This window comes from Uloborus diversus, chromosome 6, assembly GCF_026930045.1.
Source record: "Uloborus diversus isolate 005 chromosome 6, Udiv.v.3.1, whole genome shotgun sequence".
Classification (NCBI taxonomy): Eukaryota; Metazoa; Arthropoda; class Arachnida; order Araneae; family Uloboridae; genus Uloborus; species Uloborus diversus.
The window spans coordinates 58,712,426-58,727,810 of record NC_072736.1 but is presented as its reverse complement, the minus strand read 5'-3'; the positions used below and the strand labels follow the sequence as shown (position 1 = coordinate 58,727,810).

Sequence of the window (15,385 nt, the reverse complement as noted above, 5' to 3'; positions counted from 1 at the left end):
AAAGTTACGATTGGTAAAGCCTTCAGAAATAAAAAAAAAAAATTGAAATCGAATAATACCTTCTGATCCGGAAACAAGCCTAAAAAATCGAAAAAGTTGAGAATTTCAGGTTTTTTCCGAATTTTTAACATTTTTGGTTCAATGTACTTTTTCAGGCTGCAGAACGGAGAAGTTACGTTTAGTGAAGACTTCAAAGCAAAAAAAAAATATCTTTTTGAAATAAAACAATATCTTCCGATCGCGCAACGAACCTACATGTTTGAAAAAATGTAAACTTTAAGCCTTTTTTCAGCTTTTTTTTAAATTTTAGTTTAACGATCCTCATAAGTTAGGTATGAAATACTAATGGAAGAACGTTTGTTTATAAAACAAATGTGATAGTTTAGTATTAGCCTCCCTGTGAAATTGTCCACATGGCCCTTTAATCCCGCGAGACTCATATTTGTTTATGCCGCTTAGTACAGTGTATGCGTCTAATATACCCCATTAGCGCCTCACGATCTTGAATTTATGAGCTTTTTAGTTGGCTTGTGTCTATAGGTATCTTACTTAAATGAATAAAGCAGTCGTGCTGGAATCAGTATTTCTAAATGTTTCTAATGTGCGTGTGAAGTCGATTTGCTCTGCTAAACGTGTTTCAATCATGAATCCATCTTTGCAGAAAAGAATTACGAGAAAGTCCTTTCAGTGCCCTATATTTGGCCACCCGAGAGATTTGCCAACAAACAAGCTCCCTACTTATAAAAATGTACTTCAAAGTTGCTTTCAAGAGAGATTTGAGTTAGCTAGAAAAGTCAATAACACGAAAGTGAGTTTTTCCATTGTTAAGGACATAGTGGCGCAAAAAGTTTAAATGTATCTTTGATAAGGCCTCGATTCCTACAGTTTCCCTGAAAAGAATTGCTCAGCTCATTGATATCTTCTACAAAAATTTCTCAATTTCATGAGATCTTACAACCGAGACAAGGATAAACCAATGTTTAAAGAAAGGATTGATAAATTTAAAAGTGAAGCAAGGAAACTCTTTGACGTCTCTGTGTGTAAGTGCGTAATGAATGTTATTTGCACTTGTAAAAAGACCCTAGACATTTGTGAATGTCCAATTTACATGAAATGTACGTGTGAAAAATCTAGAAAGATACCGATCTCTGAACATAGATTTCTCTATCTTCAGAGGAAACATGGCATAGGAAAAACTGGAACTTTGGAAAACTGGAACCAAAAGGAAACAAAAAGGTTGAAAAAAAGATTTCAAAGAAAAGCCTATGCCTTAAAACGAAAAGTTACTGAGTGCGTTTCAGTCATAAAGATGAATCTGATCTTTCAAATGAAGAACAACCAAGTGACATTTATTTTGAGATGTTACATGTCGGTCTGGTTTGAAATAAAGAACCGCAAAAATTTCACAGACGGTGCCATTCATGTTTACAGAACAGTTCAAACCTGTCGATACTTACTTGACAATCTAAAACAAGTTGTTTACTCTGTCATTGAAAGAAACTCTTTCTTTGCGCATCCCGAAAACTTATTAATGGCAATGGTGTTTGATGAAAGGAGGCACATAAGAGAACTAGCGTTTAAAAACGTCTTAAAAGCCAGGGAGTCTGTTTCTAAAGGCAAAAGCATTAGAAACTTTGTCATTCCATCTCTAAATTTCGAAGCAGAAGATGACACAGAGATTATTGATTGGAACACGACAAAGCTATTTTCTCCACCTTTTCTTCGAAAAATTCCTAACAAAGACATTGAAAATCTTATTGCAACAGGCACTATACCCGACTGGGATATAAAACTATTCCCCTGCCATACGCAAGCTGTCGAAAGATGTGTGAAGCTAGTGACGGAGGCTTCACTCAAAGTGTGGATTTAAATCAAGAGATGGCTACAAAAGAGCAACATTGAAATCTGGATCAATTATGCCCGAATTTTCCAAAAAATCTGATTATAAATTAGCTTCAACAAGTAACACGCAAAACAATAAGACTTGTATACTGGATTGTAAATTTGGTAAATATTTTATAACTTTCTATTATTTGAAAATGTTTCATTGTTGTAAAGAATGGAAGATTTGCATGTTTAGAAGATACCTCAAAAGTCAAGGAATAAATTTATGTTTATGTGTAATATAGGGTTTTTTAAAAAGACTTTTTCCTGTAACACCGGGAAAAAAACAAGAAGAACAATTTTATTTTTAATCACTAAGAAAAGATGAAATTCTTCCTTTTTTTTTTTTACTTTTCATGCTTGTTCCTGGATCAAAAGGTATTATTTGATTTCAATATGTTTTTTTAAATTTCTGAAGGCTTCAGCAATCGTAACTTTTCCGTCTTAGAGTATTAAAAAGAAACGTTGGAGCAAAGTTTTCAAAAAATCGCTAAAAACACATGAAATTTTCCATTTTTTCAAATTTTTAGGCTCGTTGCGGGATCGGAAGATATTATCCTATTTTAAAAATTTTTGTTTTGTTTTGTAAGTCTTCACCAATCGCAACTTTTCTGCACTATTACAATTCGAAAATAAAAACTTTGTTTTTTTCGTTCCACCCTAATGGTCATGGACACTTGGAACAGCTTACCGGAAGAGGCGATAATGAACAAGGAGGTGGATAACTTTAAGAGGTTTATTGAGGTCCTAGCTGGGCCCAGAGCCTGTTGTTTGTCGTCACATCTGTATTTGTAATATTCAAGAAAACATATGGAGCATAGGGCTCATGTATGTGACGCCGTCACCCCTATCCCTTTCCTTAATGTCACTGCAAGCTTAAAATTTCATTTTTAGCCATTTTTGCTGGAAAGAGCCAATTATTTCTTCTTAAAGATAGCCTCATTTTGACTTCAATTATAAAAACAGGAACTCTTCCCATTTTCTGCACTACAACCAAGCATAGCCTAAAATTTCATCTTAAATAAAAACTTCAATTTTGAAAATTTTCCAAAAGAGCTCAAGGAACCTCTCTGCCGTTTCAGAATTTATCCTAAAATATTACCAGGCAACAAACATTCCCATCCTATTAACGTTACCTAACGCAGCTTACAGAAATGTTTTTTTAAAAAAAATTATTTTGGAAGGGGCCCAAACCAAATATGAGAAATTTCAAAACTTAAATTTTAAAACTTTAAATCCTTATTTACAATGAACAGCTTTAAGTTTACTTTGGGAGGGGCCAGAAAACCTTCAACTGCCCATTATATGTGCCATTGGCAGCTTAAAACAATGTTTTTAGAGCTTCAATTTCAAAACACTTCTGGCTTCTGGCAGGATTCCCTTACCCCCTCTAATCTCCTTATGTCATTAATGAAAGCCTAAAATTGATTTTCCTTTTGAAGCAACTTTGGGAGGGGGCCATCCTCCTTTACTTACCAAACATTGTTTAAAATGTTGACTGTTGCAGGGGTTTCTATGTTGTATTTTATGGGAGGGGGGAGGTGCACCCTTGATCTTGGAAAGACTTACACCTCTTCCCTTTTAACAGCAATTTTATATAAAATTCTCCAGGGAGAGACCTTTATCCAACACCACCAAAGATACACTATAATTTTTTTAGCAAGTAAATTTTGAAGAAGAAATTGAAAGAGAAGTTCTCCCAATCTCCAGTTCAGTCTTTCCTGCATTGTTACTAATAACCATCAAAAATTAAGCTGTTACACCACTTTTACCTTTTGGTTTATCACCTTCCTTCATAGCAATAAATTGTTCACGAAGAATTTTTATAATTCTTCTTACCATAAATTAGCCATTTTTGTTTTTCTCTTCTCCCCCCCCCCTTTTTTTTGAATAATCAAAACTTTAATATTTAAACACTTGAAGGTAGATAGGGCATGGTAGCAGTTTTAAGTCCGACATTGCATTATCCAATGTTGCACGATTTACCTTGAAAATAAAAGTTTCCTCTAGTGACACATAATTAACAATCAGGTTTAAAAAAGAAAGAAAAAAAATAGCACAAACATTTCCTGTCAATTTAAAGAAAGCGCAATCTTATGACTCAAAATTTAAATTTAGACATCATTGGATGGTTTCGTAATCATTCTGGATTTTCTGGCGAAATTCCTCAAGGTAGTCCCTAGTGGATTTGTATAAAGAAATCCCCTGTGGGAGGGAGAGTGGCCCCCCATTGTGAACAAAAACTACCCTAAGTGAATTATTGAGCATCAAAGGACCTGTCTGCAAAATTTTTGCAACAATCCAACGTAAACTGAATTTGCATAGGGAAAACCTCCGTGGGGTGTTTTCGCTCCCCCCCCCCCCCCCCCCCCCCGTCATCGGTAGGCGAAAAACTCCCGATTAAAATCTCTAAGCATCAAAGAATCGCTGATCCAAATTTGGCAAAAATCGAATGAAAACTGTGGATTCCTGAAAGGAAACCCCCGGCGGGAGGGGTTAGATTTGATTGCAAACGAAAACTGCCCTATATGTGAATTCTTGAGTATCAAGGAACCTCTATGGAAAATTTTGCAAAAATCCAATATAAACGGGATTTGCATTAGAAAACCTCCGTGGCGCGTTTTCGTTCCCCCCCCCCCCTGTTTACTCATCGATAGGTGAAAAACTCCCTATGAAAATTCCTAAGTATCAAAGAACCGCTGTGCTAAATTTGGCAAAGATCCAACGAAAACTGGATCTGTATAAAGAAATCCCTTGTGGGAGGAAGGGTGGCCCCCATTTCGAATGAAAACTACCCTAAATAAATTCGTGAGCATCAAAGAACCTGTCTGCAAAATTTTTGCAAAAATCTGACGTAAACTGGATTTGCATAGGAAAAAACCTCCATGGGGTGTTCCCCCCCCCCCCCCCCCCGCCCCGCTACTCCCTCATTGGTAGGCAAAAAACTCCCTATGAAAATCCCTAAGCATCCAAGAATCGCTGATCCAAATTTGGCAAAGATCCGACGAAAACTGTAAATTCCTAAAAGGAAACCCCCGATGGGAGGGGGGAGGTCCGATTGCGACAGAAAACTGCCCTATATGTGAATCCTTGAGTATCAAGGGACCTCTATGGAAAATTTTGCAAAAATTCGACGTAAACTGGATTTGCAAAAAGAAAACCTCCGTGGGGTGTTTTCACACCCCACCCCCTCCTTCATAGGTAGGCGAAAAACTCCCTATGAAAATTCCTAAGCATCAAAGAACCGCTGTGCCAAATTTGGTAAAGATCCGACGAAAACTGGATTCGTAAAAGGAAACCCTGGGTGGAGGGGGGGGGGGATTTCCCCGGTTCCGATTGCGAACGAAAACTGCACAATATGAATTCTTGAGCATCAAAGGACCTCTCTGCCATATTTGGCAAAAATCTGACGTAAACTGAATTTGCATCAATAAAATCATTATTTGGTTAATTAAAATATATAATACATCTAAAACTATTATTTTTTAACGATACACATATTTTAAAATTGATTTTAAAAATGCAATTTTTCTTCAGCAGATCCAATCTAAAATCCATATTATTAGGTAAATCAATTATCTCATGAATGTCATTATTTCACGAGCAATTTAACCAAAAAATAAATACGAAAATTTCTTCACTTTTTTGATTCCAGTATTTGATGACGACTCTTAAACTGAATACAAAAATTATGAAACATAAGGGCTGCAATGAACTGCCGAAGTAACGTAAAACGGGGTTCTTTTATGCGGTGACGTACTTACGCAGTTTATGCTTGTACTTACATAAAAACCCTATTTTTGCGCATTCATGGCTGAAGTTCCATCAGTCAAAAGTTCGCAGATGTACGTAATTTGTATTCTATCTGAGTATCTGAATGCAATGAGTGAATTCTCTTACAGCAACCCTGTTGGCTTTAAACCAGTTTTGGGTTTTGGACTGTCCAAAACTGGTTTAGGACAGGACAGGTGGTTTTTGCAGTCCAAAACTGTCTAAAACTGTCCTAAACTGTCTTAAACTGACCAAAACTATGCTAAAGCTAAAGCAGTGTAAACTAATCAATTATTATTTACTTCACTATTCTTAATGCATAAATATAGATATTAATGAGGTTTAATTATATATAATGAGTATTTGATAATATTTTTCTCCAAAATGTTTTTACTTAAAAAAATTGCCAATAACTGAATTACATAAAATCTTCCTTATGTAACAGTTTGTAGAGTTATGAAAGGAAATTCACAACACTACCAAGACAACTAATTTCAGTTCTATTTATAACTCAAAGGAATGTTATTAAATGTGCAATGTTTAGGTGCAAAAAAAAAAAAGCTTGATTTTTTTTTTAATGGTTTTTGCAAATAAGTTTTACATGATGCTTTATAGAAAATTATTTTTTTAAATCATAGATTAAAGAACAAGAAATTGATGATTAAACGCTTCTGTTATAAAACTTATGAATTAAAAAAAGAATAGCACATTTTTAATATAATACATTCTGTAACTATAAAAAATTGTAATTTATTGCATTTAAGTCAATTATTGCACTATATTTTGAACACTTTCTTTTGCACACATGCAAAAATGTCAAAAAATTTGGTTTATAGAAGAAAAACAAAAAAAAAAAAAAAAAAACTCCTGCATACAAATTGAAATTTTTAATTAAGAATTTAATTTCTATGTAACTAGATTAAAATCAGCCGCATAAATAAGTTACATATATATTCATACTTGAATGTTCACATTGAATAAATATATTAAGTAGTCAAAAAAAAAAAAAAAATGACACATTTCGTTCTGTTTCTGATATTTTCTTACAGAATATAGTTTCTCAAAAAGTAGTTTTGGACACTTTTGGACAAAAGGATTTTGAACAGAACTTGTTTACCCTGCTTTCATTTGCATGCATGCATAAACATAAGGAAATTTGGTTACTAATGTTCAAAAAAAAAAAACTAAATTAACTCATGCATACCAATTGAAATTTTAATCAAGAATTCAACTTCTATGTAACTAGATTAAAATCAGCTGCATAAATAAGTTGAATGTTCTCATTGAATAAATGTTCAATATAAAACATTACCTACTTTGATACATTTTATTGTTTTTTATGTTTTATCACAGAATTCATATTTTCTAAAAATATAATTTTGGACAGTTTTGGACACAAGGGTTTTGGACAGGACGGTAAAAACCAGGGTTTTTACCGTAGTGTCCAAAACCTTGCCAACCCTGCTTTAAACATGATTCTGCGATCCATAAAACGCTCCTAGCACAAAAATTGGCGAGATACATTTTTTTTTTTTTGTTCTGCAAAGCACAAAAATACTCAAATTTTGCTTGTGATCAGGTATCAGCACAAAGAATTATAGATGAATATGTATTTTTAAGTCATTTCAATTAGTTCTTAATTAAGTCCAGTTCTTTGATATATCAGACAGATAGAAATCTGAATATCCTTACCGCAGTAATAAATATATATCGATAATATATATAACATTACGATAGATCGCCCAGCCCTAGTTTTGACATTTAAAAAACATCTTTGATTTTTGATTTTCCAATCATCAGTAATGGAAACTTCTTACTGCCGTCCATGTTTGCTCGCACAAGTAGGGTTATTTGGTCTTTACTGTATTTTCCACCGCTACATTTTTCACCTTTAAAAGCCAAAGCCTTTGCAGGGTTACATTTGAAAAAGTGTCCAGTAAAGATTTCTCTGTCGTGTGTATGCTCAGTGATTGGTCAACTTTTAATTTCCACTCATTTGCTGCATTTTGGTCCACACTTGCATTTCCATCACACAGACTTGAAGGAAATTCCATTTCTCCCCTTAAATCCGTCTAACCTTCAGGAGCTTGCTTTAAAGTTTTGGTTTCTTAAGCCAGCGGCAAAGTCTTCAGCTTTTGCACAAACAAGAGTTCTTCTGGAAGGGATGTTTTTATCCTGCTCTTACTTAAACCACTTCCATACACACCCATCTACATCAGAATTATCAAGTTCTTCAGCTTGTTTGTGATTTCCATTAGGTTTCTAAATTTTATCTTTATTTTTCGAAAAGTTTGAAAAAGTTTTAGGTGCTATTCCATACAATGATGAATTTCATCTTTGCATCCTTTTCTAGCTCGTAAATCACAGCAATTTTATTATTGAAAGTTAAGATTTTTTACGGGACACGGGGACTCAATGACATGCTTTTACTGAATTCACACCACTAAACCTAAAAGCACACTGAAGAAAACTTAAGTGATATCTACTGTAGTCATGGTTCTTGCAAGTACCCTTCTCTGCCCAACAGAATTTTACATAATAGCTGAAAATAACCCAGCCACTTTTTAAATTACTACATTGAAACTAGATTTTGACATTATTGAAAGAATAAAAACTTTGAATTAAAGAAGTTGAACTTCAAAATAATCAATATTTTGTAGCATTAGTTAACTGAATACAAGTTTCAAGGGACAGACAAAAACTTTGAATTATCCGCAAATTCGAACTAAAGACATATGAATTTTCGAAGTTCGACTGTATCAATGAAATTCATCAAAAATTGGGATTATAGTAAAGCTTGAGGATGTTTTTATGATTTACTTCATTACATTTAATGTAATGCACTGTAGTCTATTTCATGTAATAGGTATCAGATGTTCTGTACATCATTATATTTCATTCTGAATGATTGTAATTATTCTGTTTTTCAGGGAGTTATTAGTCATTCCGCATGTCAAGATGAGATTGAGTGTTCAAAATGACTTTTATAATCACAACTTGTAACTGGATATTCTTCCCACATTTGAATTATTTGTCTCTGAGAATGGAGAAAAGGATTAAGTTATCCAAAAGATCTCCAAACTCATTGTCAATAAAAGTTGAAAGACGTCCATCAAGGTGGAACCAGAGCGATTCTTTTTCATCGTGCTCAGACGACTCGGCAGTCTTTTGCAATAATTATGATGTCAGAAAGCGTCTGTCTGATGATAAACAATCTCCCCTGCTGGGCAATCGCAACCGACACTCATCCGGCTCCTCAGCATCTAGCAACTTGTCGTGCATCAGTGACAAAAATGGTCACAAGCCGCCCTTAACATTATCGTCCTCTACTGCCAATCATAGTATAAGTAGTTCAGTTAGAAATAAAAAAATAATTTGCTCAGATACAAGTTCCAGAAGTGTGGAATTTAATCAAACAATCATCCACGATAGGCTACCTTGCAATAATGAAACTGAATCGCCTTATCGTCACAATCTACGGAGAAATATTCGGAAAAAGACCTGTAGCTGCGACTGCACTGCCACTTGTGCAACCTTGGTGGTAAGGCGATTCCATGAGATCAGCAAAGATAAAGTGGAATCAAAGACTTTGATATCTAAGACGAAGATCAATAGTTTTACGCCAAATCATTCTGAGAATTCTAGTCAACAGTCTCCAAAACCAGAAGCAGGGCGTAAGAGGAGGTCTGAGGTAGAGAAATTGTATGCGTCTTTGCATGAAATAGAGTGGGCTAAAAATTTTTCTCCTGACAATATACTCAATCAATTTAATATCAGGCAAGCGGCATCATGCTCAGTTTTTGGCCGCAGCTTGAATTGTAGTAGTAGGGGCAATAAGAAAAATGAAAATGTAAAAAATAAAATAATGAAACCAAATTCCCCACAGAAACAAGTTGTTAATTGTAAAACATTTGGAAAGTTTAAGTCTGATTATTGTAAAAGTGAATATTCCTCTGAACCATCTGAAAAGTGTTCGGAATCTTTTGACAGAGATACAAAACCAAATAATATTGAAATATTTAGCGTTTCAACAAATTTTCAACAGTATGAGGAAGTAGAAACATCACTTGAACAGACATCTGAGGAGAATTTTGATCCTCAGAAAGTAAATTCTGAATCTATCGTTCAAACTTTTGTACATTCTCCAAAAGCAGAAGAAAATGAATCTGAGGAAGTCGTAGATTCAACCGAGGACATAGATGCAATGGAGTCATGCAACTCACAGGAGACCTTGTCGGTGATATCTATTGGTGCTTCGGACCCATCAATAAATGATTTTCAGAGCTACAATGGGGAATGCCTACCCAGTACTGAGCTTGTCCGATCTGAGGATGAGATGGAATTTACATTGATTCCATCGTTCTTTGATTTGGCGGAACAAGGCATTAGGACTGTGGATGCTTGTGTTCGTGAGTTGGGAGCAGAAGTGGTGGTGTCCACTTGCTATGAAGAGACTGATGATTTGCCGCTCCTATCTGCCGTCAAGGAAAATGAAACATGTGATAGTTCTACAAGTGATACCCCACCGGTTCTGGAGCCATTTGTGGATATTGCTGAGCCACCCATTCCTAGAATGATGACTCGGTCTGCCACCACCGAACTCCTCAAAGAGTCGTCAACTAATCATATCTCGACTCTTCCACACAAACAGGATCAAAAGAAACATCTTTGCTTTTACAAGCAAAAGTTAAGAACTAAGCACCTTGCAAAAGAAAAACACTCTGTGTCTAGCATTGTGAAAGGAAAACAAATTTTTAATAAATATTCTAAATACGTACATAGTAAAAGAAAATTTAAAAGCATGCCTTTAGTAATAAAAAATAGCTTTGAGATGAATAAAAATCATACAAGTAGGACTTCATGTGATGGTGCGGTTAAGCTTGAAACTTCAAATCAAAAAGAAGATTTAATGTCCATAACAACACAGCCTTTAACTTTCGAAAGTAGTGAAGTACTATATCAAACTGATTCCGAGAACAACCAGACAATTGTGAAAAGTGTGAACCAAAACTTTTCGATCTACAGCTATTCTAACAAGATGATGGTAGATTACGTGACGAAAGATACTACTCTGGTTGGCACACAGAACGAAATTGCTAGTTGCTCGAGTACTACCCTATCTCTTGCTCAAAGGGTCCAGCACAGTGCACAAGCAATTGTATTGCCCAAAAAGGAAGGTATGTTGGTGTAGTATCTTTTTGTTCTTAAGAATTACAAAATGTTATGCATGTGGGTTAGAGGCCTTACCTATCCCAGAAAAAAATCGAATTTTAAAAACTCTGCGTGTTTTTTAATTTTTGTTAAACAGTCTTGTTCTCAGAGCCCAATTAGTATGTGAAGAGGCCCTAGACCAAATGCTTTTCTGGGGCCCTAATGTAGTTATACCTTACAATTTTAGCCATTGCATAAAAACAATTTTAGCCATTCGGGGCTCCTAAAGAGCAGGGGCCCTAGGCCATGACCTAGTTGGTCTATTCAGTAGTCAGGCCTTGCCTATTCCGCAAACTCAAAAGTACTTTTCATTGTCTTTAACAACTGTCTAGTCCATTATTCTATTCTTGGAAATATATTATAAAGTTGTCTGTCTTTTCTTTCTTCTCTCTTCTACTCTTCTTAATTATAGAATCACAATCATTTTATGTTCTTTTTAATTCCAGAAAAAAAAAGTTGTGTATGTAAAGCAAGAATATGTAAGATCTATAGGGCAGTTTTTGCCAAAAAGATGGTCTGAGAAAGATGTGAGGGGTACAAAATTTGAAACAGCTCTTTTCTTCAGAATTAGTTTAGCAGTTTTTAAACATTTGGATGTACCATAATCCGGCAAAGTTCTATCCAAGATCAATTTCCTACGTTATGTCTTTACATTGCCAATCACAATTGAGAATTCCAATTATAGCCTATCTAATTTAATTTAAACTTTCACTATTTCAACTTTATAAAAGAAGTTTCGGACTTTTTGATTTTTATGTACTACAGTGGTGGCCGGTTAATTGAATCAACCGCTTTAATGAATAAAATTGTCAAAAACAATAAAACCCAGCTTTATTGAATCAGCCGCTTTATGGAATCAAAAATGTTTAGAACAAACGTGATTCATATAAGCGGCAGCCACTGTAGTTTCTTTTTCATGGATTACAATTTGAAAGGGAAGACTTATTTTCAACAAAAGCTTTTCATTTCATGTTTTTTTCTTGCCTTTATTATTATTTTCTTTTTTTTAAGTCTTGTAAATTAGCCTTTTTCCTAAATTTTGTATCCTTTTCTGTTAGAGATTTTCTGCTTTGATTGTGCTAGATTTCTTTTGTTTAAAATCAAATAAAAATCTAAAGCTACTGCTTAAACTGCAGAAAATACAAATGAGTAGAAAACATCTAGGTTTTGTTCATTGGTTCAAAAAAGATTTTCTTGAGAAATCTGCAATATGCCCAGTAGCAGAAACTTTCCAGTCTGTCTGCGACACTATTTTCCGTAGTTGAAAATAATCTGCAGCATTATTATTAGTTTTATTTTAAGTTTTGATAAAATACACAAGTCCTTTGTGAAGGTCAAGACTTGGACAATTTTCCAACTGGCCAGTGACCACTAGACCCGAAGAACATAGTGGCCACCACTGTCGCTGAGTTTTAAAGCATTAACAGGGGGGGGGGCAACAGCCTGCACCACTTTCACAAAAAGAATAAGAACTCTACACACTTTGAAAAACAATTATTCGAGACATATTAATTTTAATATGGAAAATTTGCGTTGAAATAGGTTTTTAAATTTTTTCAATTAGTAAATGAGAAGTTGGCAGGAAACTGCTCTTTAGATGAAATATTTAGCTTATAGCAAAGCCTTCAAATCAATGAAGAACAAATACAACTGTGCATATAATAATTCGCATTTTTCAAAAAACTATTTTATAAAAAGAAAGAAAAATGATTTATTGAACATTTTTTGTTATCTTCAATAGTTTGTGTTGAGGTAAATATCCAATTCTGTTTTTGGAAACTTGAGTAAGTAATAGTATCGTTTATTTCCATCTTGCGAATGACCAAACATGGCGTCTACACGAAAAATTCATGGTTATAAATAGATATTTGAATTTGTTACATAAAAGTAGTAATAAATTCAAAATCCTTAAAAAACTACAATTAGGTGAAATAGTCAGTTTTTAGCACATTAGCCTCTAAAGAAATGAAGATAAGATAATATTCAGAAGATAAAATTTTGCATTTTTAAAGACAATAATTAAGAATTATCCGAAAAAAATGGCACATTTTGCATAATTTTCAACAGTTTGCATTGCAATAAACATTCAATTCCTTTTTGAAAACATAGGCACTTCATGAGTCTTGCGTACCAACATCTTGGGAATGACCAAACATGGCGACTCCGTTAAAAATTTAGACATAAATTTCTGAATTTGCTGCAAAAAAATATTTTAAAAATAAAAATCCTCATGAGACTAAACTTTAGTTGAAAAGTTTTAGCGCTTTTGAGTCCAAAGAAATGAGGATAAAGTGAAATTTTCACATAAAATTTTTCATTTCTCAAGAAAATTATTTTAAAAAATATAAAAAAAAAAGATTTGCTGCACATTTTAAGTTATATTCGTTTCGTGGCAGAAAAATAAAACATCCAATTCATCTTTGTTTTTGAAAACTTTTGCACTTTTCTACTTCGATTTTGTGAATGACCAAATATGGCGACTATGTTTCTAGCTGAAATACTGAATCATCCATCGCTCAAAAAGCGATCTCCAAACGATCTTTCCCAAGTTGTATTTCTTTTTTTTTCTTTCTTTTTCCCTTTTATTTATTTATTTTTTCTTTCTTTCTTTTTGTTCTTTGGTAAAATTATCTGCATTCCGCCGAAAAATCTGAGACTGAGAGGTACATCTCGCATCTCGCAGTTTCTGCTACTGGGGCAATATGTTACTTCAGTGACCTCAAATTAAAAGGAAATCTTTTTTGGCCTTTTATTTGTCAATAGACAGAGAGGAGGAGCAATGAATCTAAATAATGGGTGAAAAATTAGAAATAACTGTATTAAAAAAAAACAATTTTATTTAAAGAAAAGAATGCAATGTTAAGAATAGCTATTAGAATATGAGACCACATAAAAGGGAGGTGCAATCAAGTAATAAGCTGTAAGTTACCTTCCAAGAACTGCAACCATGTACTAGCAGTTCTATTACAATATTTGAACACTTCAGTTCCGCTCCTATTAGATATAATCAGTCTGGAATAACTATTAACAAGCTGGAGGCTCTAATTTTACCTACCAGTGTGAAGGTAATCTCTACTTCAATGAGAGGACATCGGCCCAAGCTTGTTTATGGACTATAAAAGACTGTTAATCCTTAATATGAATGAAAGTAGTCTTGATTGAGCTGTTCATATATGCTCACAATCCAAATAATATTGCTACGTCCACTCCCTAAAAGTTATTCTGATACCACTACACTTTAAGCTTGAAATTCTATCCTTTGAAAATTTGAAATCTTCCAGCTGAGCATTTTTATTGTTTTATAAAAATATACCTTATTCATTTAAACGACAATCAAAGGATAAAATGTGTTTATTTCTGAAATTCTTGTAATGTTGTAAGTTTTGGTCCTAGATATTTGAAAAAGAAAATTTAATTACTTGCTGCAGTATAATTAGGAGTAACAGGGGTGCCTGCCTGGGGGAGGGGGGGTCGTGGCTCAGACTACGGCATTGAATTTTTTAAAGGGGTCCTTTTGAGAAGTATTTTTCTCTTTTTTATGAGGGTCTTTGCAATATTTAGCGGGATGTGCCCTTTCTCTTAGGGGAGGGGGGGCACCCCCGGAAATAACACCCCATATTGTCATACATTTTGAGGACAATGTTTTGGAGTAAAATTAACTTTCAACTTATTAAGATTTCAAGCCAATTATTATTATTGTATGTTTTTTTTTAAATATCAGTACTAGCGAAAGAAATTGATTCCTTTCAAAAAGTGGTTAATATTATTGGATGTTGTAATTAATAAAAGTGGTTTTTTTTTTTTTCAATTATTATTTTTATTATTTTTTTACTTTTTTTTATTCCTTGAAAGTAAATACTAACCATTGGAAAACACACTTACAAAGAAAAGACAATAATTTTCTGTTTTGAGCTTTAATTTTGATTCTAATTAAGAATAGGGGTACAGGTTCATCTATGTGTGTTACAAGAATACTTCTCCTTTATTGCTATAGTACACCCACCACAAAAAAAAGTCAGATTATAAAGAGTTTTCAAGTTAAATAGTGCTTAATATTTTAACTTTGACCTAAGTTCTGCATTGTACAGGGTGGTGATATAATCAGGGAAATCAGGAAAAATTCAAGGAACTTTATTAATCAGGGAAATATCAGGGAATTTCGAAAAAATAACAAAAATTCAGGGAAAATTAATTAAATGACTAAAAAAATTTTTTTTTTTTCCTGTACAAAATTAAGTACCCTAATTCCCTTTGCATCTCCTGTCAATTGTCTGTTTAGAAAAAAGTAAAATTAATGAGACGTGATTATACGTTGCCACATATTAGTGCATCTTTTTTTCTCAATGTCAAAGTATTGAATCTTAACGAATGAAACACAGGATGAACTTCCTATGATTGCTTCTGTGTCTGTGAAGTTGTTTATTTTATGTAGCTGAAATGTACCTTTTACGCGTTCCATGTTACATAAAATAAACAATTCTACAGGCAAAGAGAAAGCTGTCATTAATACCTTAGTTCG

General features: G+C 33.8%; 1 protein-coding gene across 2 annotated transcripts in view; it reads left to right on the top strand.

Annotated features, from left to right (window-relative positions):
* The window catches only part of LOC129224666 (uncharacterized), a 51,836-nt gene that overhangs the window by 9,921 nt on the left and 26,530 nt on the right, over positions 1 to 15,385 (top strand). For both annotated transcript variants that reach the window (XM_054859206.1, XM_054859207.1), the window contains exon 3: positions 8,586 to 10,832. In XM_054859206.1, coding sequence (XP_054715181.1) covers positions 8,633 to 10,832 — 2,200 coding nt within the window. In that variant the 5' untranslated portion in view covers positions 8,586 to 8,632. The remainder of the gene's footprint in view (positions 1 to 8,585; positions 10,833 to 15,385) is intronic.